The 27,957-nt window shown below is 35.6% G+C and overlaps 1 protein-coding gene across 5 annotated transcripts in view; it reads left to right on the top strand.

Moving 5' to 3' along the window:
- Bruce (BIR repeat containing ubiquitin-conjugating enzyme) overlaps positions 1-27,957 on the top strand; it is a 571,194-nt gene that overhangs the window by 426,288 nt on the left and 116,949 nt on the right. For all 5 annotated transcript variants that reach the window (XM_069833681.1, XM_069833684.1, XM_069833683.1 and 2 more), the window contains 6 exons: positions 1,927-2,192; positions 11,818-11,978; positions 17,799-17,944; positions 20,866-21,045; positions 21,133-21,377; positions 25,310-25,471. In XM_069833681.1, coding sequence (XP_069689782.1) covers positions 1,927-2,192; positions 11,818-11,978; positions 17,799-17,944; positions 20,866-21,045; positions 21,133-21,377; positions 25,310-25,471 — 1,160 coding nt within the window. The remainder of the gene's footprint in view (positions 1-1,926; positions 2,193-11,817; positions 11,979-17,798; positions 17,945-20,865; positions 21,046-21,132; positions 21,378-25,309; positions 25,472-27,957) is intronic.

Raw genomic sequence — 27,957 nt, 5'->3', positions numbered from 1 at the left:
CGACATAGAATATGTTCAAAACCAAGCTCTCAGACTCATTACTGGTGGAATTAAAACAACTCCAATGGAGTCTATGAGATTCCTCACTAATATTAACAGCATCAAAATGACAATAGAAGAAAAAGCACTGATTCAGTATGAAAAACTTATCAGATTACCAGGAAACAATTGGCATTCATACAGTCCTCTCTGTAGATTGAAAACTAAAAAAAGTTTCATATCCATTGTTCAAGAATTAAAACAGAAAATCAATATCCCGAATTTAAAAGAAAACTTACAAATTAAACCAAACCCTTTAACACTATTAAATATAGAATATAATCTAAATTTTTAACAGAAGAAATACTGAAATCAGAAGTAAACACTGAAATACTGAAACAATTGTCTTTAGAGACAATTAATATTAGGTACCCTCCACAAAACTGGCTTCATTTATACACTGACGGATCCTTGATCTCCAGAGAACAAGGTGCCGGTGCAGGTGTTACGTGCCTGTCTCTTCTCACTTTATAGATCTCTTGGAAATGGAACAACAAGTTTTGATGGTGAAATCATTGCAGTAAGTGAATGTCTCAGGAATCTTCTATGCCACATCAATAAATTTAGGAATGCAGTTACATTGTCAGACTCCAAAGCAGCTATTCTATCAATCGTCTCTAAACACACACTTTCATCTCAAACAGCAGAAATAAATAAAATGCTCTCTCAATTAATGTCACTCAATAAAAGAATTGTATTCCAATGGATACCATCCCATTGTGGAATCCTGGGAAACGAGAATGCGGATGCTTTAGCAAAGAAGGGCAACACTGCTACTTACACACCTGTTACTAAATCTACGTATTACTCTGTGAAAAGATTTATTAAATCTACATACTTAGACTTCAACAAACAAATTTTGATAACACAATCCCAAGGGAAAAAATGGAACTCTTTGCATCAAAATCCACAGTTAATTCCCGATTTACCACGAAAATCGTCTGTAGCTGCATTTATATTGGCAATAGGCCATGATTGTTTGGTCAAACACCTGCATAGAATTGGAATATATCAGTCCCCTAACTGCCCATTGTGCAACTCAACCAAGAAATGGACTCGGAACACCTCAAAATCTGTGCTTCAGTGGCTGGTCATAATAATATCTTTGAAAAATATTGGAGTGCAAGAGGTCAAATGACTTTATTGTCAAACGCCTGGCATTAAAAAACAACAACAACTTATAAAAATCTGCATAGCAAAAATTGGAGTTGTTTGTTACTGCTGCAGTAATAAAATGAATCGGTTAATCTTAGGGTCTGATTTTGAAATAAATTGAGTTTATCGAGATAGTTTTGAGTGATCTTATCATTACTTCTCCACAATATTTTATAATTTGTTTGACATACAATTTGTGTGTTGTGTTGAGAGTTTCTCTTGTGCACACCCACTTTTTTCCTGTCACTATTTTTTAGAAATGAAAATTTCCATTTTCTATAATATTACATTGGTCTGCAAGGGTTTAGTTATTAGGGGTTGGGGGGAGAAAAGAAAGAGAGTGTTTCTGAATCAAAATTTCATGCCGATTGCAAAATTGAAATCTGTTTTTGTGTATCACATCAGATTTTTCACATTTCAAAATTTTATGTTTCTAATATTTCTCATAATACAGTAAATCCTTATTATTTCTCTGCACTTGACAGTTAAAAATTTTATTTGAAAGGCACGACATTTTATAATTTCAATTTTATTATTTTGTACCCCATTTTATTTTATCTTACACTTTTTAAGGTGTTAATATTTTAAAATGAGTTCATTTTATGGCTGTGAAACTTCTCTCCCTTCATTATAACAATGAAGATAAATAAAATGACAAACACTTTAGTGGAGCTTTGGCTGCAGCTTTTCTTTGGATTTCTTCACCTTAATTTGGTTTCAACTCTGTTTCAGTTTGGGCTGGTTAAGATTGCTACATCACTGTCTCAGTCTGCCAAATCAAGATTCTGAGTTGGCTACTGCTGTAGTAACATCTACTGCAAATGTCCCTGGTCTTCTAGAAGCTTGCTGTGGACTTCTTTTAATTCCTGCACCATCTCCATCACTCTTCACACCAAATCTGGAACGAGTTCTTCTTAAGCTTGGCCTTCATAGATGTGAACTAGGACTAAAACAAATTAACACCCTTCTTAGAAATGGTGCTGCTGCTTTTCTTCAAGGTAAGGCTATTAAATTTTAACAGTTATAGTATAAATTCTTGTCACACTCTTGTTGTTAGTTTTAAATTTTAGATAAGGCTTATATGTGTAATGTTGTTTTTCACATATGCAAAACAAATTGTTAGGTATACTTTGTCCTCGTGGCAATCTTCTAATGGGGGAAGTCTTTAATAAAAAAGAGTATTGTATTATAAAAGGTCTAAAATGAAGTGCTTGTACATTCTTCGTTAAGTGAAGAGAGAACAAAAATCTCTTCGACATTCAGCTGTAAGGAGTGTCCAAAACATTCTGAATTGCTGTGCTTTCTCCTGGCCCTCTTATTGTGAGTTCCAACTCAGCTGAGAGCATCCGTAAACTCTTTCCTCTAGGGCAGTGTTTTTAAAACTTTTCCCCACCATGATCAGTATTATTTCTTTAATCGCTCATTCTTTATAACACAGCTTCGTTTCTTATTCTGTCTGTCCATTTCACAAGTTCTATTCTTCTCCATATCCACATTTCAAATGTTTCCAGTCATTGCTCTTCACTTCCTCATCCACACAAAGCACTTCACAAGTCTCTTCCTTAGTTCTTTTTCTATAGGTCCGCAGAAGATGCTCCTTTTTCTATTAAAAGCTTCCTTCGCCATAGCTATCCTCTTGACTTCCTGGCAGCAGCTCATGTTACTAGTTAACAGTACACCCCAAGTATCTGAAGCTATCCACTTGTTCCACTGCCTTATTTCGAATTCGCAAGTTTACTTTCTTTAGTTTTCTTTCGATAACCATGGTCTTAGTCTTCTTTGCATTTATCTTTATCCCATATTGCTCACAGATGTCATTTAGTTCCAGTAGCGTATCCCTTATTATTATTATTATTATTATTATTATTATTATTATTATTATTATTATTATTATTAATTATTATTATTATTATTATTATTATTATTATTATTATTATTGTACTGTAATTGGCCTTGTGCTGTTGTTTCGCACATTAATATTATAAATAAATAAATAAATAATAATAATAATTATTATTATTATTATTATTATTATTATTATTATTATTATTATTATTATTATTCAAAACTGATCATCATTATCAAATTTTTTCCAATTACAGAAAACAAGTTATAAAGCTATGGTTAAATATGATAAATTTTAGTGGTTACAATCCATTGATGAAAATTTGAAGAATGAACCCAAGAAATTTTGGAAATATGTAGAATCTTTTAGAAAATCCAATAATTATCCCACCGAATTATTAATAAATGGGGTTCACATTACTGATCAGAAAGAAATTGCTAATGCATTTGCTAATCAATTTAAATCGATTCAAAAACAGTCTAATTCTAATCTTTGTTTGTTGGATTATAATTCTACTGACTTCTTATCCTTACCTAAAATTACAGTTGAAGATGTTTCATTAGCCATAAAAAAGTTTAAACCTAATAAATCCAAGGGCACTGATGGCATTCCTAATTTTATTATTAAGGGATGTTCTAATATTCTAATACCTGTTTTAACTTTTATATTTAATTTAAGTTTATTAACTGATACATACCCCATGCTTTGGAAAGAAGCATCCATTATTCCCATCTTTAAGAGTGGTAAAAAAAATGTTGTTTCCAATTATAGACCTATTTCAATATTAAACAATTTCTCAAAAATTTTTGAAAAAATAATCCACAAACATGTTTCATGTTATGTTAAGAATAAAATTAATTCAGCCCAACATGGTTTTACTAAAGGTAAATCAACAACTACTAACTTAGTATCCTACCTTAATCTTGTTATGCTGGTTGTTGAAACGCAAGGTCAAATTGACTCGATCTACATCGACTTTAGCAAAGCGTTTGATGTTGTACCTCACAATATTTTGATAAATAAATTAGAAAACTTTGGTCTCTCTTCTAACTATGTGAGCTGGTTTGAAAACTATTTAACTAATAGACAATGTTGTGTTCGTCTAGGTGATTCTCTCTCGGACCCATTTAATTGTTTATGTGGAGTTCCCCAAGGATCTACATTGGGCCTTCTATTATTTTTATTATTTATAGATGACATATGTAAAAGAATAAGTTCAAACTACCTGTTAATTGCTGATGATCTCAAAATCTTTCGCTCAATAAATAGTTCTGCCGATTGCCAAACTCTTCAAAATGATATTAACTCTATTGAACTTTGGTCTGACAATAATGGAATGAAAATTAATGAAACAAAAACTTTTGTCATTTCGTACTCACGAAAAACTACTTCCATAAAATTTAACTATTCTCTTAACAACGTCTGTATTATTAGGAAAAATTCTATTGAAGATCTTGGTGTACTACTTGATTTTAAATTATACTTTCACGATCATGTTCAACATATTTATAATCATTCAATAAGAATGCTTGGTTTAATAAGGTCTATAACTTATTCTTTTTCTACTCCAGAGTCACTATTAATTCTATACTTTACTTTGGTTCGATCTAAACTTGAATATGCATCTGTAGCCTGGAATTCCATTACTTCAACAGATTCGGTTAAATTGGAAAATATTCAAAGAAAATTTATTTCCTTATGTGCTTTTCGATTTATACCCAATTCCTCTGACTTTAACTATGAGATTACCTGTAAATATTTTAACTGTTGTAGCCTTTATTCTAGACGTCAAAATCTTGATTATCAATTTCTTTGCAAAGTTATAATGATGATATTGATTGTGAGTCTATCATAAACAACATCAGCCTTCGTATTCCTACAAAAGGTTTAAGATTTCAAAAAATTTTGTATAACAGAAATTCTAAATCACTTTCTCCAGTCTGTAGATGCATAAAATATGCCAATTTGCATGGGCACAATTTAGATCCTTTTAAGGTATAGTTTCGTTTTGATTATTAGTATTTACTGTTCTTGTTATCTATTTTATTTATTTATGTTTTTGTTTATTTAAGATATTATTTATTTGTTTTTGCACCTTTGTATTTTCTGTTTGTGTATTGTGCTGAACTATAATTGGCCTCTGGCTGTTGTTCAGCACACAAATATTAATAGTAATTAAATAAATAAATAATAATAATAATTATTATTATTATTATTATTATTATTATTATTATTATTATTATTATTCCCTCTTCTGCTAACACCACCATATCATCAGCAAATTTTATACACTTTACTTTTCTTCCTCCTCCTAATCACCGAGTGCGATATTAAGTTGAGAGTCCTGAAGTCATTACATTTTTTAGCATTATTTTTCTTCGGTATTGGCAGCAACACTGTAGTTGTCCAGATACTTATGTGTGAACGCAGTTTCTTCTATCTGCTGGTAGTTTTTCCTTCCTTTTGCCTATCCTGGAGATAACTCTGTGGACTTGAGGTGGATGTATCACTATTTGTTGAGTTACAAACACCTTCAGTACGAAATTTCTTAATACCAAAATTAAGCAAAGTCACTTGTCTTTTATTCATATTAATATTTAATTCTGTATGCTTATTACTTTGAAAAATCATGTCATTCGGGTTTTGAAACAAGCACTTACACACTGCAGTGTGAACTTGTGAAGAGACATTATTCACAATATATATTCCTGAAAATGCTTAGAAACGTAAAATGACAAATTTCAGGAGAATATCTTACAGCCTGGTATAATTGATGCCAGGACCTGGTACTGGACCGTGGCCTGGCAGTTGAGAAACACTGTACTAGTCTGTTCCAGCCGTGTTAAAAAATCACAAGAAGCAGGGAACATCAATGCACACTACTGGACTGCTAGGCAACAAATTGACTTACCGCCCAATGTTAGACATTAGAAGAAGAAGATAACCATGATGAAGCTCGAAAATTGGCAGAGAAAACAAAGAACCACCATGATGTAGTGGAATGGAAACGACGAGCAGCTGTAAGGAAATTACTATCTCGAAAAGATCATGTTTTACAAATTTTCTGGATCGACTGAACTACAGAGTAGAATCGAGTAAAATGTATAAATTTATAGCTTCCTTAGATGGCGATACCTCCCCACATAAACAGCCAGTGAAATCTAATGGTAAAATAGTACTTACAGATGAAGATCTTGCTGAAGCATTTACTAAACATTTCACGATTTCCCGAAAATTACCTATGGAATTAAAGGAAGAGGAGAAAACCATAAAATGTCAGTTACGTTTGTCTTGGAGGAGGAATGAATCACGTCTTTTTAATTCGGACTTCTCTCTCGATGAGCTCCAGTATGCTCTACAGTTATTAAAAGGCAAGAAGGCACAACCTGGTTGTGACAGTATTATGGCTGAATTTCTGAAGAATTTGGGATTGTGTGCCCAGGCCACATTACTGCTCCTTTTTAATCAAATTTGGAAGGCAAGTATTTCAGCATCTTGGAAGAAAGCCATTATTGTTCCGATTTTAACACCCAAAAAACCAGCAGGCTCTTTAGATAGCTTTCGCCCAATTTCATTGACCAGTATCCTGGCGAAAACGATGGAAGTAATGGTGAACAGACGCCTACTGCACTATTTAGAAAGTCAGAATATAATTTGTCAAGAACAAGCTAGTTTTTGTAGACACCATTCAACCAGCCAATAATTATTGTGGTTTAGTCAAGACGTGAAGAATGCTTTGGATAAGGGTCGCACTACACTGGCTGTTTTTGTCGATCTTAGGAATGCCTATGATTCTGTTTGGTGCATGAAACTCTTCAATAAGTTGCATAGCATTGGTATCAGGAGACGTATGCTCAGGTGGATTTACTTATTTATATTTATGAACTAACATTATTGTGCGACAAGGGTTAATGATTCATTATCTCACTTTAAAAAGCTAAATGTTGGGGTCCCTCAAGGAGTCCTAACTTATTGAACGTTATGATCAATGATCTACCTGGGATCCTAAATAAGACAGGAGTTAAAACAGCTCTTTATGCTGATGACTTGGTAATGTGGATTTCACTACCAAAAAGACAATTGTGTCATCTGTCTGCCATAATGACTCAAGCTCTTAATGCACTTGGTACTGAGAAAAAATATTACACAATCTTTTCCCTCATGCACAGTGTACTACCTGTTAATTTTCAGTATGAAGAGAAATCTTTAACCCAAACAGAAGACCCAAAGTATCTCTGTTTACATTTGGGTAGCAAAATGACATGGAAGCAACATATTTCTAAAGTAACGGAAAGAGTGAGAAGTAGACTCAACATTCTTAAACATCTGACTTGAAAGAAGTGGGGTTCCTCTTTATCTGTTCTAAATTCCACATATAAGATATACATTAAACCACTCATCCTCTACGGATGTAAAACTCTGATATCTGCAAATCTCTCTGATCTTGAGCTTGTACATAATCAGACCATGAGACATCATGGGTGCAGTGAAAACTACTCCAATCCCAGCTTCACAAGCTGGTACCGACAATCTGCCACCAACACTGGAGGTACGCCATTTAGCCATCTTGCAGTATGAAAAGCTGAGACAAATGCCATTAAACTCCTATTGGATCAGCTACGAAAATCTCCCTAGACGGCTAAAGACACAACAAGGCTTCATTGAACATGTTCATCAAATAAGAAGAAACTATGTCCCTTCTGATGTTAAGGAAGATCTCACTTTATTAGAGTGTCCTTTAGATGCACGAACCATTACAACAAGGCTTGACCTTGGGGAGAATCTGACGAAAGCAGATGCTTGCATTCCAGAACTAAAGGGTATAACATTGCAGGCTCCTTTAGCTTCTATAAGTCACTAGGGCAGTATCAGCCGCACTTCGATGGCGAATTGGAGGCCATAAATCTTCCCTTAAAGCAATTACTTGGAAGACCGACTTGCCAGAGTCCTGTTGTCATTCTCTGTGACTCTCAATCTGCCATTTTGGCAGTGGCATCTCTTCCTCATCCTGTAACATCAAGAGTTGTCGAGATCAGAAAACCCCTTGCCTCACTCAAAGCATTAGAAGTCGTCATTGTCCTCCAGTGGATATCTTTGCATGTTGGTATTTCAGGGAATGAGATTGTGGACTCCCTAGCAAAAAAAGGGACTGAAATATTGTTCGGACGACCTCCCAACTTTCATATCACAACTTGAAACAATTAGTTAACCGCTCATTTAAGAATGAGTTTCTCTCAAATCTTCAAATAAAGAGTTATGGCAAGAAATGAGCTGGTCTTGTTGACAAGTCAGAGATACTTCCTGATCACCCCCATAAAAAGATTGTAGCTGCCATAAGGATTGCCACAGGACATGACTGCCTGATGGGATATTTATATAAACTGGGTATTTTACCATCACCTCAGTGTGTCATTTGTAATGAGAAAAATTCTATTATGAATTGGGAACATTTAAATGTTTGTAAAAAAAAAAAACTTGTAAATTTTAAATCCTCTATGAGGACTTTTTACTGGCCTGCCAGAAACCAAATGATGTTGAATCGGTCTAGTTGAGCATTAAATGCATACATACATACATTATTATTATTATTATTATTATTATTATTATTATTATTATTATTATTTATTTATTTTTTTTTTTTTTTTTTTTTTTGTAAAAGTTTATACAGGTGCGATTAAAGTTCATCTTCAGTTTTTTTTTATTTCCACTTAGAAGGGTTTCCTTGCATAGGTACAATCCGTTTATTTAAAAATTCAGTTGCAGTTTGGTAGAATAAATGAACATACTGTTTAAATTTGCAATCTCTAATGAAAGATCCTGCTTTTCCAATTTACCAAGATTTTTTCTGGCAGCTGATGTTATGAAGCAGTTTTCACCCTTGGAAACTAAATTTGCTTTTAAATCCCATAAGACAAAAATTACTTCAAAACTGTAAATGTGTGGCCTAATCTTTGAACCAAAGAGTGAAAAAGTTGATGCTTGGTTGTGAAGAAAATATAGCCATGCTCCTGGCAAAGGATTTTCCAATAATGTTTTCAAGAGAAATGACAATTTATTTTGTGACTCAAAATTATGGTTTCGAGAGTCAGAAGACTTCCACTACAGGGAGGAGAGAAAGCCATCTTGTTTTGTTATACCCTAAAACTTGTTTGTTCTTCTGGTCTACAAATTCACAACATTCTTTAAGATTTTAAGCCGCTACAATACAAACATAGAAAATAAGAACAGATTTTTTAAAATAATGCTTCCAATATCAATAGGAAGGGCGTCAGTAGCCATCTATGTAGCATTATGAAGTATATGATCAGAACATCCAACCCAAGTAAGTTGTGTCCAAATTTTCATTTTCTTTCAATTTTGTGAAGATGTTGACTTCCTCTCTAGATATGGCTCCAAAATTGCAGTTTGTATTATGTGCACAAAGAGCGTGGTTTTTTTTTTTAGATTTTTTTTCCCCCCCTTCAATTCTAACACTCATTAAAAAATGTAGCAGTGGTTTCTGACGTTTCTCCAGGTAAAGATTTAAGAATCTCCCTGGCAGGATTATAGTAGGCCTACATTAAGGGGGGACAGATAAGAAATAACATTATGTTACTGAATTGCCTATAACTTTCACATTTTTAGATCTAGGACCTGAAATTTGAAATATTAGTTTAAAACAGAGTTTTCTTTACCTTCATTTTCTTTTTTCAGAATTTTATGAATAATAGTTTTTATTTTTCAAATTTTTCGTTTAAAAAAAGAATTGAAAAATTATGTATCTTTTTCTAAACATTTGCTAAACCAATAAACCTAAAATTTTGCACATGTGTTACCAATACCTAACGTAACATTTCCCTGTAACGAAATATTTTATTTAGGCTTTATATTATTAAAAATATATATTAGGTATGAAACATTGTTTTTAATTGTTTTGTAATGTATGAAACTCACAAATGTTAACAAATCAAAATGTTGTTGAAGGAATTTATAGTTAATACAGTTTTAAGCTTGTGTGAAAAATTATTTTATATTTTTATTCCTAATGGTTGCAGAGAAAAAGGTACATAAGCATTGAAAAATGTAAGTTACGGAAAACGACAGTTACATAAAGTTATAGTACTATTTATCTATTATCTCACCTCATACAATGCACTCAATGTTCTCCATATCCATAAGGAAATAGGAAACCACAGCCTTTCTAGCATTGATCAGATAGTTTGCCTGTCTAAATTCCAAGAAAATTTGTGTAACACAGAAACTCCAAAATGGATACATTGCGCTGCGCTGTGGTATTTACATTTTAAAGACCACTTAGATCCTTCAGACAAGCAAAATATTTCAGTATTCAGTACAGAAAAGTATGTACTATTTATTAAAGCAATTAAAAAAATTCCTTTTTTGTTCCAATTTCGCGTCTGTTTACCCTTAAAAGCTATGGGAATATTTTATTATTCATTGTTCATTTAACACTTATAATCATTGAATAGGCTTTGGACAATGAAGGATACCATTCTGAATTAGTCCGCTAGGTAAATTGCAAGTTAACACAGTAAAGGTATCATAAAGTTATTCAGGGTAAATATTTTCGTGTCCTTGTGATTCGACGCATCAGTCATTATTCAAATAAAATTAGCCTTCTGTAATTCGTATTCTAGTTCAGAAATTGCATATGAGTTAACACATTTAGTATAATTTCCTCAGCTTTACTACAAGCACATGTAAACCTTGGTTAAAAAAGTTCACTGGATAAGTCTATGAATCTGAAATATTGGTTGTGCTGGACTGTATGATAAGCAAACACTCATTCATTGGCTGCTAGTTACATATATTTTTCACAAACACTTTCGCTTAAAAAAATCTTTAAATGCTGAATTAAGTGCACTTGTACATACTACTTTTTATGCTTTTTACTGTTTATTTGTTGTCTTATTTCGGACTGTTCTCTTGACTTCTACTAAAAGTAGATAAGCACTTTTTTCCATTTAACATCAGAGCCAGTAATTGTTTTTAGTAAGGATATTCCTTCTGCAGGTCTGTATTGAAAACACATTTCCTTTTCGGTGGCATATTTTCACATGCTCTACCACTTACAGTTTACTCTAAAAAATAAACTACTGTGCACTCTTTTATAGTTTAAGAACACTGGACTATCGACTATCAGAAACACGCCTGTACTGAATTCCTTTGAATGGAAGCAGATGAATTTGCACTTTCGGGTTGGCAGCACTACATGTTAGTCAGTTTTGTTTTATTACTGAATCAGTATCATGGAAAAGGATTTGCTGGCAACATACAGTATTGGAAAACAATGTGACTGTAGCAAAAGAATTGATAGGTCTGTTGGCCTACTCAGAGTGACGAAATCGGAAAGTTGGCACATCAATGTACATAGCTGCAGATGCAGACTGCTAATATAAATGCACTGTTGAAAGTCTTGACCAAATTGATGCATAAAGTAATAAAGAAGATATATTGTTGCTGTAATTCTGTGCCGATAATTCATTGTCATGAAGAATGGCCCCATTTTACGTTCAAAAATATGTTGGGACAGAGACTCGAAGAAAGGGACTGTCCAGTCAATATGGAATGGGTGATCACCTTACTTTATTATGCGGACTCTTGGTTGTTTTTTGCTGTAACACATTGTGAGAAGCTTTTAAGAGCTTTCATGCATTTTGCTGCCCTTAGTTTTTGTATACTTTATCTTCCAAACTCCTTTCAGGGTAGGTATTGGTCCATACTTAAGGTTTAGTTAAGTGCAGTCATTAATAATTTGTTTGTTATATTCTGTGTAGGCTCATTGCCTGTTGGTCAGTCAAGTACATCGACATCTGCTGTTGTGGATTCTGTAGTAGAACTATTGTACCAATTATGTACAACACAAGATGATTACACCAAGGACAGAGTAAATGCTTTGCTGACTTGGTTGCATGAGACTGCAAGTGCTGCTATAGAGGTATGTATTATTAAGAATATGTGTAATTGATTTTACTTCAAATGAAAACTGCCAGAGAATACTAAATTAAATTATTTATATAAACACGAAATTCTGATTATTACTTATAGTTTGACAAATGGCCGAAATAGGTTGTATTTAAATGTGATGTAAATAGGTTATTGGTAGAGGTGTGAAATTATAACATTAATTATTTGAAGAAATAGTGAACATTACTAGCTAAAACTTGTTTTGTAATTTTTATGTATTTGAGAGGGGTAAATGAAAATAAGATATAATGTAATGTACATACCTGATGGTTGTCATAATGTAGTTTTAGTATGTTTGTTTGAGGTTCTTTTTTCCCCACTGAGGTTGAATATTATACACACCACACATTAAAATGGAACTGTCACATAAAATTTTTCTTCCTTTATTCATTTGATCACATATGCTAAGGACAACACATTTTGATATAACAATATAACACTGAACTGAAAGAACGTTCTTGCAGTGTTGCAAACTCTTTAGTATAAGAATATGAGTATTTCTTTACAATTGCGTCACCAAAGGAAGACTGATATCTGTCCATACCCACCTACTGACCAAAATGCTTAAATTCAAGGGATATCAAAAGCCTGAAGTAACAAAACCTAACCTATCACTGATACTCTACCTTGCGAAAATTCGTTTTCTGTCTATCTATGTAATTATGTACCTACCAAAAAGTTTACATGAAAGTCATGTGGTCTGCTCTTTCTACCTGGCCACAACTTTCACAGCAACTTTCCACTCTCATTCCAGTGCGAAATTGGCATCACTACTCAATTTGTATTTTGCTTACAGTCCATATGGCATGACTAGGAGCCAATTAGGTAAATATATCTTATCTTCCTTTGATATAGGTAACACGATTGTGAAGAAATATCAGAATGTGTTGTCAGCTAAAGGAAATTATGATATATTAGCATCTCATTTCAATCACTAACCTCACATTAACACTGCCTTTTTTCCTTTATTGTAAATTTCTGTTCTTCCCATTAAACTTAGAATTAATTTATAATATAGGGCTTCCAGAAATCTCAACCAAAAAACCGGGTCACTTTCAAAATTTATGGTGGGAATATGGAACAAAAATTACTTATACGACACTTTATGCTAAATGAAACCAGGGTGCACATTTTGGTAGGTAGGCAGGCCTACATATGCATGTATTGAAGTACCAGTGGACCTAATACTATAAAATAATATGTCAACACTTACTAAAAGTCACAACTGGCTACTGGTGCTTTGCATTGGATCTCTTATCATTTTTGTTACTGCAGTACTTCTCCGATGAGTAAATATTTTCAAGAAGTATATTATCTTTGGAGACCAACTCATGGAATTCCGAACAAGAAACATTTCTATAATGTGTCTCAGAGTAAGAATTGCTTTCACTGCAAAAACCTGCAAAACCTGGATAAAGCATTAAAGCCCAGCAAGGTAAAACAAAAACTAACTAATAAGAAATATTTTCCTCCTTGAAATGAGAGGATATTTCATTCCATTTATCAATCATATTTTTGTTTTAGAAGTGTTCTATTCCGTCATTTTCTCTTCATTTGCATACATTGTAACATGGTTAATTGCCAGTAGACAGAGATATCGGCTCTCTGTTTCATCTGAGACAAATCAGGATCTTTCCATAGTTCCGTAGTTCCGAAAGGAAGTTCGTCTGGTAATCTGTAGCAAATCATCGGTCCCATCTTGCCAAATACCATTTTGCTGTCACCATTTCCATTGACGCTAAATAACCCAGTAGCTGATACAGCATCATGAAATATATATTTACAAGAGTAATAATAATAGTTGTAGTAGATGATGATAATAATAATAATACCTGATGGATATAATGCTTACATTCAAGAAAACAAACTCAGAACAATATCGTCACTCAGCACGTTACACTCAAACAATGCACAAAGACAATGAAAACTGTAGCATAACTATATAGAAGACAAGAAAAGTAGACTTTTACATTCAAGAAAACAAACTCAGAACAATATCGTCACTCAGCACTTTACACTCACACAATGCACAAAGACAATGAAAACTGTAGCATAACTATATAGAAGACAAGAAAAGTAGACTTACAGTGTCGCCAGCATTATAACATGGTTTCCTGAGAGGGGTGTACATGCACCTCAAGTTTAATTTAATTTATTTGTGGACACATTGTTGACAAACATTGGAGTGGTAACAACTGGAAAAAAGTAATGTTTTTTTTTTTCTTTTTTTTTTTCGTTGTTGGTAACTCTATAGCATCTATTAGATGCTTTATGGTTGTGCTAACAGATGGAGTTACTTGTCAACAATGTGACTCTGAAACGTGTGTTCAGGTTACTGCCCAGCGACAGTCCTGACGTATTTTTATATTGTGATGATTGGTTAATTTATATTAACCCGGTACACTCACACTCACAATCACATTCATACAAATTTCCAGACTCTAGACCCGCAGGGAATTCCTCTTCTTCAAGAAAAATTCACCTAGAGCCTAGCCCGGGAATCGAACCCGGGACCTCCTGATCTGGAAGCCAGCATGCTGACCAACAGACCATGGAGGCAGTCGTAATGTTTTTCCGACACAAAATAAATAATACGTGTTGCTGAAATAACATATGATGATATTATTGTTCAATAACTAAAGCTGGAATGTGATTACACCCATCATAGGGATACGAAGGTTGAAAAAAGAAGGTACGAAACAAAGAAAATGTTAAAAGTAGCCTGAAATGGTTGATAATTTCATTCAGTCTTTGTACTCCAGAGATACAGTTTCCTTCATTTTCGACAGCAGGCTCTTCTTCATATAAGCATCTTCATTCTGCTAATCATTATGAATTTGCTCCTCAGGCTGCCAAGAATAAGTGCAAAGTGTAACACAGCATTTCACAATTTCACACGCAGATTTGGGATTTACTTGGAGATGATTTACTTACTTACTTACAAATGGCTTTTAAGGAACCTAGAGGTTCATTGCCGCCCTCACATAAGCCCGCCATCGATCCCTATCCTATGCAAGATTAATCCAGTCTCTATCATCATATCCCACCTCCCTCAAACATTGTAATATTATCCTCCCATCTACGTCTCGGCCTCCTCGAAGGTCTTTTTCCCTCCTGCCTGCCAACTAACACTCTATATGCATTTCTAGATTCGCCCATACATGCTACATGCCCTGCCCATCTCAAACATCTGTACTGTGCTCCAACCACGAGAAAGTCTCTGCCAGATGAGAAGAAGGGGGGTAATGCTGTGAATGAATGTTGATGTCATAAGATGTCATAAGGTCACACACGTGGGTACTCTTATCTCTATTGGCTAGTTCTCACAGCACAAACCATAACATTAATACAGACAAATTGATACTACCCTAGTTACAAAATTAGATCACAGTTAATCTCCTTGTCTTTTAATCTCTTCATACAGGAAATAACATATGCAGGAGAGCGCATGGTTTTTAAACTGGCGTTGTAACGGTAATATTATTTATCTACTTCGTTCCAATAGATGAGGCAATAGTAAGCACATTCCTTTCACGGTTGATCTCCTGGTTGGAGAACAGTGTTTAATGTTCCTAATTATGTCAGGTGAAGAATACAATGCATGCAGTTCTGCATTGTGTAACTTTCTCCATTCTCCTGTAACTTCATCCCTCTTAGCCCCAAATATTTTCTCAAACACTCTTAATCTCTGTTTCTCTCTCGAAGTGAGAGTCCAAGTTTCACAACCATACATAACAACCAGTAATATACTGTTTTATAAATTATAACTTTCAGATTTTTTGACAGCAGACTAGATGACAAAAGCTTCTCAACCTAATAATAACAGAATTTTCCATATTTATTCTGCGTTTACTTTCCTCCCGAGTGTCATTCATATTTGTTACTGTTGCTCCAAGATATTTGAATTTTTCCACCTCTTCGAAGGCTAAATCTCCAATTCTCATAATCTTATTCCTTTGCTGTGGTCATGCCAGAAAATCAGTCCCATTCCGAGGCTTATTGTATGGTTTCGTAATAAGCTGTTTTTTTTACGGTGATGGGTTGTTAGCCTTTCGCCCAACCCCCAAGCTGGAGGACCACCCCTTATTGTCTGTCCACAACTGCTTATTCAATATATTCGCAGCTGCCCTCCATATCTGAAGGCCGTCACCTCCTCTATCCGCAACCTGAGGATGCGGCATGCCATGGTGTTAGGGATCCACAATACATGGACTTGGAGATGATTAAGGCATGAAAATTTTTCCCTCAGAATTCCAATGGCATTTTCAATAATCTGCCTCATTCTCATGTGGTTCCTGTGGAAATGCTGTTCTGCATCTCCATTCAGATCCCCTCAAATCACAGGTATGCACTATCACTTAAAAGAATTCCATTATGTACAGAGCTCCTTCCAATTTCAAATAACTGTCACAGTGTGCTATTTCTCAATACCCGAGAATCAAGAATGCTTCCAGCCCAGTTAGCATTGACATGATAGAATCTGGGCTGCAGAATAGCATTACGTTAATGAAATGGTTTCCATGGCTTTCAATGTAAGCTGCTTCATCCACACTTGGAGCATCAATGTTACTGAGGGTTCCATCTACAGGCAGGACTGCATACTAGAGGAATTCGTTCTAGTTCATAAAATTGCTGTGCAGTATCATTCATGTTGATTGGCCATTTAACTATGTTCACAGTAAGATGTGTGTTTTTATATAAGACACAACTTTATGGAGTATATGGCAGACAGTTGACTTATCTATACTATGGATATCAGCAACATCATGATATTGCCCACCACTCCCTAACAAATGAAGTGCTCCTTGCATTTGAATGCGAGATGACAGTGCGTAATTTCTCCGAGTTGCAGGATGTAAATAAGGCTCTGCAGAACCAAGCAATGTCTCAAATTTAATTATAGACATGCGAAATCTTTCTTTAAACTGGAACTCTTGAAAATCAATATTTATTCTTGGCCTAAATGTTCTCCTCCACCTACGTATGAGTTCTTCTTCACTGTCACTACTTGAAGTTGAAGTCATATTACATTAAAAAGTTATTACTACACTTTCAAGAAAGTTTACTAAGAAGAAATGATTAGTAGAAAATGTGCTCGCGATTCTAACTATTTTACAAATGACAAATTTCTATGCAACAAGTCGTTGGTAAAATAATGAAACTGTTAGTAATTACTAGTGCTTGTCACTTGTCGTGACAAATTTACCAACACAGATTTATGCAACAGAAATAACTAGATCTTCTACTTATTTACTAATTTGTCGCTAGTAAAATAGTAATCTTAGCTCAATGCAATAGCCCCCTGACCGATTTATTACCAGTATCAGTACTTTATTTATTGTACAGTATTATAGTGACATATGGCAGTGATTTCAGTATTGCATTTAAAAAACCTTGAGGTGTTCCTGGTTCTTCCTGTTTCTGTCTGTTAGATTGACTATACTGACTAGCTTGTCGTTGATCATTTCATAGTTCTTGAATTTTCTATTATTATGAATAGCAGCAAGAATTTTTTTATGAATTATTTCATCTTTGAAAAAGCTGAAACATAAACATGGCAGAGAATTGTTGTGCAGTCTAAGGCAAATTGCATATTACTGGTTTTCTCTTCTCACTTGAAAATTGTGTTCACTTAAAAACTCTGCTTTTCACCATTATAGTTCTTAATAAAATCTGAGTGTGTTATAACTGTTGCAAGAGACACATATATTTGTCAGCTATAATTTTAATTTTCAGTTTTGTATATATGTGAAACAAATGGCATTACTATTTTTTTTTCTTTTGCTTGCAGAATAAGCGGCAATCACATGACCATAGTGGTGAAATTTGGTCTCCATCTTCAGCATATGTACACAGTGCAGCAGCTATTCTGTGGGCTGGTCATGAATCTGGAGTTAATTATGATCTTCCAGGAATGGTTACACCAGAACTATTCAGGTAATAAACTATTAGATTAGTTTTTGTTTAGATTGCTTCTACATTACTATATACTGTGTAATGAAAATGTTGTTGTTTTCTAATGCCAGGTGTTTGACAATAAAGTCATTTGACCTCTTGCACTCCAATATTTTTCAGAGATATTCCCCTGATAGTAATAGGTTTAACATCAGCAAAACTGCTTGTGCTCTTGTTGTGTAAAAGTGAAAAATGAACTATAAGTTCACATCAAACTGAAACTCTACAGAGTTAGGACGTGACCACTAACTGTCTTGGGGACGAGCAAGGAGGACAGTAGAGAGAAAGTTAGTACTGTGAACTCAGGATTGCCGGATTGTGTAGTAGCAGTAATGAACAGAAGCAGGGATACCTATTATTATTATTATTTACTTACTTACTTACTGGCTTTTAAGGAACCCGGAGGTTCATTGCCGCCCTCATATAAGTCCACCATTGGTCCCTGTCCTGAGCAAGATTAATCCATTCTCTATCATCATATCCCACCTCCCTCAAATCCATTTTAATATTATCTTCCCATCTACGACTCGGCCTCCCTAAAGGTCTTTTTCCCTCCGGCCTCCCAACTAACATTCTATATGCATTTCTGGATTTGCCCATATGTGCTACATCCCCTGCCCATCTCAAACGTCTGGATTTAATGTTCCTAATTATGTCAGGTGAAGAATACAATGTGTGTAGTTCTGTGTTGTGTAACTTTCTCCAATCTCCTGTAACTTCATCCCTCTTAGCCCCAAATATTTTCCTAAGCACCTTATTCTCAAACACCCTTAATCTATGTTCCTCTCTCAAAGTGAGTCCAAATTTCACAGCCATAAAGAACAACCGGTAATATAACTCTTTTATAAATTCTAACTTTCAGATTTTTTGACAGCAGTTTTCCTTGTTGGATGCCTATAGTTGGGAGACCGGAGGGAAAAACACCTTTGGGGAGGCTGAGACGTAGGGAACGAGTATGGAGGAGACCAGGAGAACACTATCTTGACTGCATGATCTTTAAACGGACATCATTTGGAGTTGGCTCCATTATGATCTGGGCGGGAATATCTGGTTGTTTTGACATTAATGACACTCCACGTTCACCTTCGTGGTTTGATGACTGTTTAAACACATTAATCCACAATGATCCACGTCAGTGTATCCGAGAACTGGCAAATATTATGAATTGTGACCATTCCACCATTCAGTGGGCAAAGTTAAAAAATCAGGTGTATGAGTACTACATGCTCTAAGCCAAAACCAAAAAACCAGTGGGTGGCCATATGTGCATCTTTGCTTGCTTGTCATTGATTGGCTCGTGAACAACATCGAACATTCCTATTCAACATCGTTACTGGTGACGAGAAATGGTGTCTTTATGCTAACATAAGGAAAAGAAAGGAATGGTTGAGCCCGAACAAAAAAACAACTCCAGCCCGCATCCACAAAAGATAATGTTATGCATCTGGTGGAACTGCGAGGCTGTGCTGTAGTACGAATTGCTTCCCCAAGATGTAGCCATCACTGCCGACATTATTTTATTGCCACCGACTGAGATGTCTTGCACACGCAATCCGAGAAAAACGACCAACGAGACTGTGTGAAGTGATGCTACTCTGCTAACCAGACACAAAACACTATCCAGGAGTTGGATTGGGAAGTCATTCCGCACCCACCTTATTCACCTGATCTTGCGCCCTCAGATTTTAACTTCTCCGCTCTCTGTCGAACAACCTTCAAGGAACTTCCTTTCTGGATGAAAATGCGCTCTGAAGATGGCTTGACGACTTCTTTAAGTCAAAACCACGCGATTTCTACAGGCGTGGAATTGAAAAGCTACTCCAGTTTTGGCAGACTGTTGTAAATAGCGAGGAGAATATATTGTTGATGATTAACTTCTCTCTTTTGTGTATCTGAAGTGTTTAATAAACTTATGAAAAATCGCTATAGAATTATACACCAACCTAATACCAACTAGAAAATGGAGCTTGTCCTCATCGAAAATGGATCTCTGATGGCAGCACGATATATTGATGAGTTTCTTCATCATCATGTGGTTCCGTTCTCGATATTTGTAGGAGAAAATTTCATCCTTATGCATGATAATGCCTGTCTTCATGTTGTTCGGTGCTTGTCGGATTTTTTTTTTATGAAGTTGGTATTGTGTCTCTTGGGTGACCTTCATGCAGCTCGGACTTGAATCCAATAGGACATGTATGGGATAATCGAGAATGACGTGTTCGAGGCAGAGATCACCCTCCAGAAACAATGCAACAATTGAAGGAAGCTCTACGACAGGAATGGGAAAACATTGGACAAGAATACATTAGTATTGAGGTAAGGAGCATGCCAAGCCAAATGAAAACAGTCATCAGAGCAAGAGGAGAAAACACCTGAGACTAGGTTATGTCCCTGATGCGAGTTACTCGATCAGCAACAAATTGTTTTAATGTGTAAGCAGGTATTAATTCACACAAATTAATTCAAACTTTAATTCTATATTTTGTTTTATATTTTACAATATTTGTATCGTAGAGTTATTTAATTTACCTCAGAAATCAATTTCATTTCATACTAATTCACGAAATTTCCATAATTAAATGTTACCTGAAAATATTCAAAGTGTCCCCCTCTTTTTTTCCGGTCAGTGTAGTTTGCCCTGAAGATGGAATCTGTACACTGTTCCCAAACTTTAAAAAAAAAAAAAAAGGACATGTTTACTTCTAGCACTTGGATATGGTGGAGTATCCAAAAATCTGTTTCTCAGCGTAATCCTGTGAAAGCCTAAAATCTATAGAGGGTTAACGTTTTCTGGTAATATATAGTGATGTTGATTCAGTAAAATATTACTGCCTGGTGGACAAGAATTATAAACTGCTATACACTTCCGTGCTTTTGAAAACACTGTTCTTGTTACTTTCTAGCATCCTGTACAACTGGACCTTAATCCTCCCAGCTCACTCAGCACTGAAGAAAGCTATTGATACCTTGCTGTGTTCCATGTGCTATATTAAACCGGCACTCTTCCCTACTCTTCTCCAGCGCATGGGTGTGCTAGTGCCCAACTTGTCTACTCATCACAGTGCTTCCATTTCTGACGACAGGTAATTCATATTTACATAGTTACTAGAGTCATAGAACTCTTAATTGATAGTACTTCGGGGTCTTTAATCCTCTTGTTGTGTGTACAGGAAAGATCACGAGTTGGATGAGTTGTATGCTTCAATATCAGATGATTCAAAGGAACTTGTAATAGGAAGCGAGCAAAGCAGCGACAGTGGAGAATGGTATAATCATCTTATGATCCAGGACATTCACAGACTTAAACTGAGTGAATGTCAGCTGATGACAGTAGCAATGGCATGTCAGTCTCCTCCAGCCATTCACCAGTTGTTAGATTCGGGATTGCCAACATTACTAACCCATGGTATCCTAGGTATGTGTCACAGTTATCACATGTGTAACTTGAATAAATAAACAATTTAATTTTGTAAAGCCTTTGCAATGACATTATAATAACCTACATGCCATTTATTGCAGATACATTTTACATAAGAACATAGAATCTAAATTTGTCTTTGAAACTATATTTACTCTTGGTTTTTTGTTAGAATTATGTACATATTTATTGGTTCATGGCATAAGATTTTAAGATTTTGTACTTCGTCTATGCTGACCCTTGTTATGAGTTCTTCGAGTTTTAAGAAAAGATTTTGACCACACCTATGAACAGGGCTGGGCAGTATATGAAATACATTTGTATTTTGTAATTTGCAAGGGTTTTGTATTTAAATACATAAAATTGTATTTAAATACATAAAATTGATGTATTTTGTATTTCAAATACTCAAAACACTTTCTTCTTCTTCTTGTCCTTCAAGTTTTGGATTTGTATTTGAAGAATGAACTTCTGTCTTATTTGCCTACCTCAGATGTGCTAGCCCATACACCTAGTTTTCTTGCCACAGCTGATTTCCTTAATGCCATAAAGAAATCTCCAACAGCATCAAGGATCCATAACCCAACACTTCCTAAATGTTCAGCATTATGGAATGCGTCTAGGAGACCCAAATCCTCAGAAATTATATCAGATGTTTTGAAATATTCATTAAAGTTTCCTTGCCCAACTCAATGGAATTCTCTTTATGACTCAATCTCTCAAATATTGCAGTTCAAACATAATATAAACAGTATATGTGAAAAACTGGGATTGCCAACCTTCAAAGATGTTGAGTTTCAGTACCTTGAAGAATATTATGCAGTTCTGAAACCCATTGCCATAACCCTTGATTTAATGCAAAATGAGATGATGTGCTATTACGGCCAACTTCTATCCACATTAATTTCCCTCAAAAACAGATTACATATTATGTTATCTAGTAATCTACGCCATCTATTCCAAGTAACTCCAATGCTAATGAGTTCGCTTTCATCAAGATTTAAAGCGATGTTTGATCTGACCCCCAAAGCAGCTTGGGCAGCTTGTTTCCACCCATCATTTAAGATGAGATAGCTACCTGACACTGCCTTACCAAATGATAAGAAGAGGATACAGAATATGTGCGTGAAATCAGCTGAGCAGCTACACCTTTGGTCAGTTCAAACGATGAAAATAATTTTTATGTTTTCAACTCAAGTACAACAGACTTTGAAAAGCAAAAAGAAAAGAACTTTTCTACTGCGGAGTATGAGCTCATACAATTCTTCAATGGCAAAGGGACAACCCTGTACTCTCTAGAGAATTACCTAACAGTGAAACAAGCTTTTATAAAGTATAATACAAGTTTGTGTTCCTCTGCGCCTGTAGAAAGACTGTTTTGTTTTGCAGGATTTATTCATTCACCAGCAAGGGGATCCTTACCCGATGAACTTTTTGAGAAACAGGCTTTTTTGAAAGGGAGCAGTAATTATTCATATATAGCACAATTTCATTGTTGAGTGGGAAAAGGAAGAATGTTCAGTTACAGTGTTTATATAAAACTTCGAGATAAAAATAATTTTAATGTTAATATAATATTTTAGGTTTTCGGTAATATTCTTATTTCTTTATATATTGTATCGGGTATTTGAAATACAAATGTATTTTGGTTAATTTTTTTAAAGTATTTTGTATTTGTATTTGAAATACTTGGATGTCAGTATTTTGCCCAGCCCTGCCCCAGAATCATAAATCTTGTTATATGTGATAGAGTCAATAATTTCGCTGTGACCACTTACTGTAAAATATATTTATTTACTTGTCTGTCTGTCTGTCTGTCTGTCTGTCCATCCGTCCATCTACGGAGGTTGATTCATAAGTCATGGCAATTTTTTTTTATTTCCCGAAAAATGTGCCAATGCAGAAAATTTAATATATGTTTGAAAGTACAGTACATGAACTTAATGTTGTCACCAGATGAGGTATGAGAGCACCAGTTTGGACGTGATCACACTCCATATGTCAGTTGTCTGATGACAGTGGTGCATAATGGTAGTAATAAAAGTTGCACAGCATTCGTACATCAAGATAGCCATTCTCTGTGTCTTCAGTGCACAAGAATGTCTTGCAGAGCTACGGGAAGCATTGGGCAATCATGCTATACTCTATCGTACAGTGGCAAGGTGGGTAAAGGCTTTTAAACATTGAAGAGAGTCAACTGCCAACCTGTATAGGTCGGTGGCTGGGGTCGAGCAGTGCCCAGTGCTGGACTGTGATGGAATTAGCTCAGCATACAGATAATACTGCATCATCAGTGCACCAAATTCTACAGCAGGATTTAAATGTGTGGAAGATTGCTGCCATGTGGGAGCCACATCATTTAACTGAGATACAGAAATGGACACGGTATGAGACATGTCATATCAATCTGGAAAGATTTCACCATCCAAACCCGAATTGAAGTCACAGTCCTATAAATGGCGTCATCCTGGATCACGATGGAGACACAGGGTGTGACAAAATCTGTCACCCACAAAGTTGGTGAGCATTTTGGAATATGACAATCAAGATGTTTTAGTGTGTCATCCAGTTCATGAACAACAAACTATAAATGTGCAGTATTACGCGTCATTTTTGCAGTACAAGAGAAATGTCCAGAACTGTTGAACAACACTATAATCATACATGACAACACACCTTACCACACCTTCCCTGCTCTCCTGACCTTAATCTTTGTGACTTTGATCTTACTTGTATTCCTAGAAGTGAAGAAACCATTGCATGACAAATGCTTTTTCAACACATAAGACATCGTAATTGCAGATCAGCGTGAGGCAGCACACATTAGTGAATCTCATGCACCTGGTTGTGTTTTCTGTCATCCCCATCGATGGCAGCAAATCATGGATAACCTAAGAGACTACTTTGAAGGCTGTTAAAACAGTTTATCAAAATTATATTAGCAGGTTGTACGAGAATGAAACGATGACTTCAAAATGTCATGTTTGTGCATTTACTCTATCAGAGATTCCTGCAGCTACACCTCATGTGGTATCAACTTTAAAAAGTACATGTTATACACTTTCAAACAGCATAAATAACTAAAATGCTCTCTCAATTAATATCACTCAAGAAAAGAATTGTATTCCAATGGATACCATCCCATTGTGGAATCCTGGAAAACGAGAATGCAGATGCTTTAGCAAAGAAGGGCAGCACTGCTACTTACAGACCTGTTACTAAATCTACATATTACTCTGTGAAAAGATTTATTAAATCTACATACTTAGACTTCAACAAACAAAATTTGAAAACACAATCTCAAGGGAAAAAATGGAACTCTCTGCATCAAAATCCACAGTTAATTCTCGATTTACCACGCAAATCGTCTGTAGCTGCATTTAGATTGGCAACAGGCCATGACTGTTTGGCCAAACACCTGCATAGAATTGGAATATATCAGTCCCCTAACTGCCCATTGTGCAATTCAAACCAAGAAATGGATTCGGAACACCTCAAAATGTGTGCTTCAGTGGCTGGCCATGATAATATCTTTAAAAAATATTGGAGTGCAAGAGGTCAAATCACTTTATTGTCAAATGCCTGGCATTAGAAAACAACAACATATAATTGTATTAAATTTTCTGTGTTGGGGCATATTTGACAGAAAAAAAATAGTTGCCACGAATTATGAATCAACTGTTGTATTTAATGTTCTTTATTTTTTATTCATTCGTTCATTTACTTTTATATATATTTTTTATATTTTATTTATTTATTTTTATTTACTTATTTATTGTTATTAATTCATTCACTCATTTATTCCTTCATTTATTTATTTATTCGTACGTAAAATTTTTGTAGGAATTAAAAAACTTACAGTCCTTAAAATCCTCAACTTAATAAATTTCTTCTTTAATGATAAATGTATTTTTGCAAATACTTTACAGAATTCTGTAATCGAGAGCAATATGTAGGACAGAATAATCATAAATGCACTGATAAAGGGCAAAATTCATCAGGAAAGAGACAATCACACCAGTCTCGGATGACAGATGCAGACAAAGCTAGTGGAAGGGAAGGAAGAAATCATCGTCTTACAAACCAGCAAGGTAAGTGAGGAGATTTATTTTCTCTTCTTCTTTTTTTCTCATCTTGAAGTTTTCAATCTTTAATGTATTATTAGTAATTAAGCTTTGAGTGAATGTGACATTCACTGTTATAAACTTTCAAGTTGTAGGTGATGAACCATATGAATGTCATAGAGGTAATTTGTACAATGGCTCCTATAGCTCCTGCAAAATTAGGGGAATGAAGTCTCTTACTATAACCCCCTAAATTTCCGTAATTTGGACCCTTTCACATATTCTTACAACAGTTTGCATGTTGTAAGATGTAATATAAGAGTGATCTGCGTGTTAACCTTGTAACTGCTGGTTCTTTTGCAACGTGCCAAACCCTCTTTGCTGAGATATTTTATCAATTTTAAAATATTTTATAAATATATAATACCTTGCAAAGATTAATGCAAACATGCTTAAACACTCATCAATAATCACGTAAAACGCGAGCCTGCCTGCTCGTGGAAGCCATCTTTTTACACACCCATGAATCCACAAATCACATGATCATGCTTACGGCCGCTTCTCACTGACCCAAGAATTTCTTGTGCAGGGCCTCGAATTTTTTTCTTTAGATAGCACCACAAGGCAGAGAGAGCAGTGGAATATAGTTCTTTCGACTCCTAACAGATGGCAGAAGATGGTCTCGTAGTTAAAATCACGTTCAGAGATTCCATTCTATGCTTTGAAAGCCTTGTTTCTATTGCATCACCACCATAAATACACTGGAAGGAGCAAAATTCATCAGTTGAGAGATAGTCACACCACTCTCGAATGACAGACGGAGACAAAGCTAGTGGAAGTGAAGGAAGAAACTTTATGTTTAATGTACACTTTATTATTTTGATGTCACATATCTCCGATCCTTTCTGCTAGAGATGTATGCCTCGCTTCTTCCTCTTTCACCCTCCCCTTCTATTTTTTTTTTTTTTTTCATTTCGTTGCGTTCTTACTGTGCGTAGTTTTATCATTTATACTTCTTCGTGATAGCATTTCATTTCACTAATTTCTACATTGATTTCTGGATTAAATTATTTTTATGGTTGGTGAGTACCTAATGTTTACCAAATTACGATTTCATTTGTTCTATTGCACTCCAGTATTTAGCTTCTTCCTCTTCCACTCTCCCCTTCTCCCTTTTGATTTCATTTTATGTTCTTACCATGCACAGTTTTATCATTTACAGTTCTTCATGATAGCATTTCATTTCACTGATTTCTACATTGGTTTCTGGTTTAAATTATATTTGTGGATGGTCGGTGTCTAATGTTTGCCAAACTATGATGTCATTTGTTCTCTTGCATTCCAATATTTAACAGAAAGACTGGAAAATTGAGTAAAAGTTTAACAGTGAAGAAGATGATTTTGATCCAATCTTCATGAAGAATACATAAAGAGCTTAATAGAGTCGTAAGGCACAGGTATAGATGACTTTGCTACCAGAGGCAGATGCAGGATTTTTTCGAGGGGGCGGGAGGGTGATTGAGGAGATAGTAAAAATTGAATAATCAGAAATAAGTTTATATACTCATAATTTCTTTCTGAGTCACAAACATTTACAATGACTGCAATACAAAAAACAATAGTTGGGAGGAGGGATAAGAATCTTGTATTTACATGTTTGAGTGACTTCTTCCATTGCACTTGCACAAAATCTAACAGCTGAGATATACGGAGAGAGAGAGAGAGAGAGAGAGAGAGAGAGAGAGAGAGAGAGAGAGAGAGAGAGAGAGAGAGAGAGAGAGAGAGAGTGTGTGTGTGTGTGTGTGTGTGTTGTGTGTGTGTGTGTGTGTGTGTGTGTGTGTGTGTGTGTGTGTGTGTGTGTGTGTGTGTGTGTGTGTGTGTGTGTGTGTGTGTGTGTGTGTGTGTGTGTGTGTGTGTGTGTGTGGTGTGTGTGTGTGTGTGTGTGTGTGTGTGTGTGTGTGTGTGTGTGTGTGTGTGTGTGTGTGTGTGTGTGTGTGTGTGTGTGTGTGTGTGTGTGTGTGTGTGTGTGTGTGTGTGTGTGTGTGTGTGTGTGTGTGTGTGTGTGTGTGTGTGTGTGTGTGTGTGTGTGTGTGTGTGTGTGTGTGTGTGTGTGTGTGTGTGTGTGTGTGTGTGTGTGTGTGTGTGTGTGTGTGTGTGTGTGTGTGTGTGTGTGTGTGTGTGTGTGTGTGTGTGTGTGTGTGTGTGTGTGTGTGTGTGTGTGTGTGTGTGTGTGTGTGTGTGTGTGTGTGTGTGTGTGTGTGTGTGTGTGTGTGTGTGTGTGTGTGTGTGTGTGTGTGTGTGTGTGTGTGTGTGTGTGTGTGTGTGTGTGTGTGTGTGTGTGTGTGTGTGTGTGTGTCCCTCTCCCTCTCCCTCTCCCTCTCCCTCTCCCTCTCCCTCTCCCTCTCCTCTCTCTCTCCCCTCTCTCTCTCCCCTCTCTCTCCCCCCCTCTCTCCCCCCTCACTCTCTCCCCCCCCTCTCTCTCCCCCCTCACTCTCTCCCCCCCTCCACCCTCT

Source organism: Periplaneta americana, chromosome 8 (assembly GCF_040183065.1).
Source record: "Periplaneta americana isolate PAMFEO1 chromosome 8, P.americana_PAMFEO1_priV1, whole genome shotgun sequence".
Lineage (NCBI taxonomy): Eukaryota > Metazoa > Arthropoda > Insecta > Blattodea > Blattidae > Periplaneta > Periplaneta americana.
This window is presented reverse-complemented; position numbering and strand designations above follow the sequence as displayed.